Below are 991 nucleotides of genomic sequence, written 5' to 3' on the forward strand. Positions count from 1 at the left end.
GTTGAGGACAAATTGGTCAAAACAGAAATTGCCATGAAACTAATAAATCATGGCAGTGACGTAAATTTCGTCAATCTCTCGGGTAAAACTACTCTCATGCTTGCATCAGAGAAAGATCTTGAGAATCTAGTTCAACCACTGATTGAGAAAGGATGTAACGTGAACGCTGTTGATGGAGAAAACAAAACAGCTTTGTGGTTCGCCTTCCAACACCGATCCATAAAAATACTGATTATGTTGCTAGAAAATGATGCCAACCCAAATAAACCAATTCTAGAAGAGTTTCAAAAAATTTATGTGTTTGATTTTCATTCTATAGCTTCTGCTAATATGCTCACAGCTTTGATCAAATATGGTCTTTATACAGACGCTTTGCCGTATCACGACACATACCCGGGTTTGCTTTGCTACTTTTTAATGGAAACAAAATATGTATTTGACGATATAACATATCTGTTTGATATTCTCTTTCTATCAGGTTCATGCACACAAAAACAGTTACTTTTACTTCTCAAAGATCCACAGATGGAAGAAAATTTTCAATCTGATTGTAAGAAACGTGAATGGATGATCACAAAATGTTCTCAACCATTGACCTTGAAAGAAATGAGTAGAATTCAAGTTTTAAAAAATAGGAAAGAAAACATAATATCTAACTTTGTGAAGGAATTACCAATCAAGACATCCCTTCGTGAATATCTGAAATTTTCAGAGTTTACAATTGACGACAGGAATATTACTATGGAGTTTTTCTTGGCATGCATGATGCAAGATCTAAAGCAATGTGTATTTTCTAAGGATTCGCCAACATTTGAACAAATTAACAAACTTGATGACACACCAGTAAGTCTCAGATCATTCTGGGAGAAACATGTTAGTTAAATTAATAGACTTTATTGCAGGCCTGTGCAACCTACGGCCCGCGGGGTCATGTAAATTTGAAGGAAATGTGGTCCGCGAGCAAATGCTTCGTTTGCTGTTGTCACTGTCG

The 991-nt window shown here is 35.9% G+C and overlaps 1 protein-coding gene across 1 annotated transcript; it reads left to right on the top strand.

Annotated features, from left to right (window-relative positions):
* Positions 1–21: 21 nt before the first annotated feature.
* On the top strand, positions 22–258 carry LOTGIDRAFT_60678 (hypothetical protein; the record flags this gene model as incomplete). Its single annotated transcript, XM_009056431.1, has 1 exon — positions 22–258. A coding segment is annotated over one exon (237 nt), but the record flags the coding sequence as incomplete, so codon positions are not given.
* Positions 259–991: the final 733 nt, after the last annotated feature.

This window comes from Lottia gigantea, assembly GCF_000327385.1.
Source record: "Lottia gigantea unplaced genomic scaffold LOTGIsca_2771, whole genome shotgun sequence".
Classification (NCBI taxonomy): domain Eukaryota; kingdom Metazoa; phylum Mollusca; class Gastropoda; family Lottiidae; genus Lottia; species Lottia gigantea.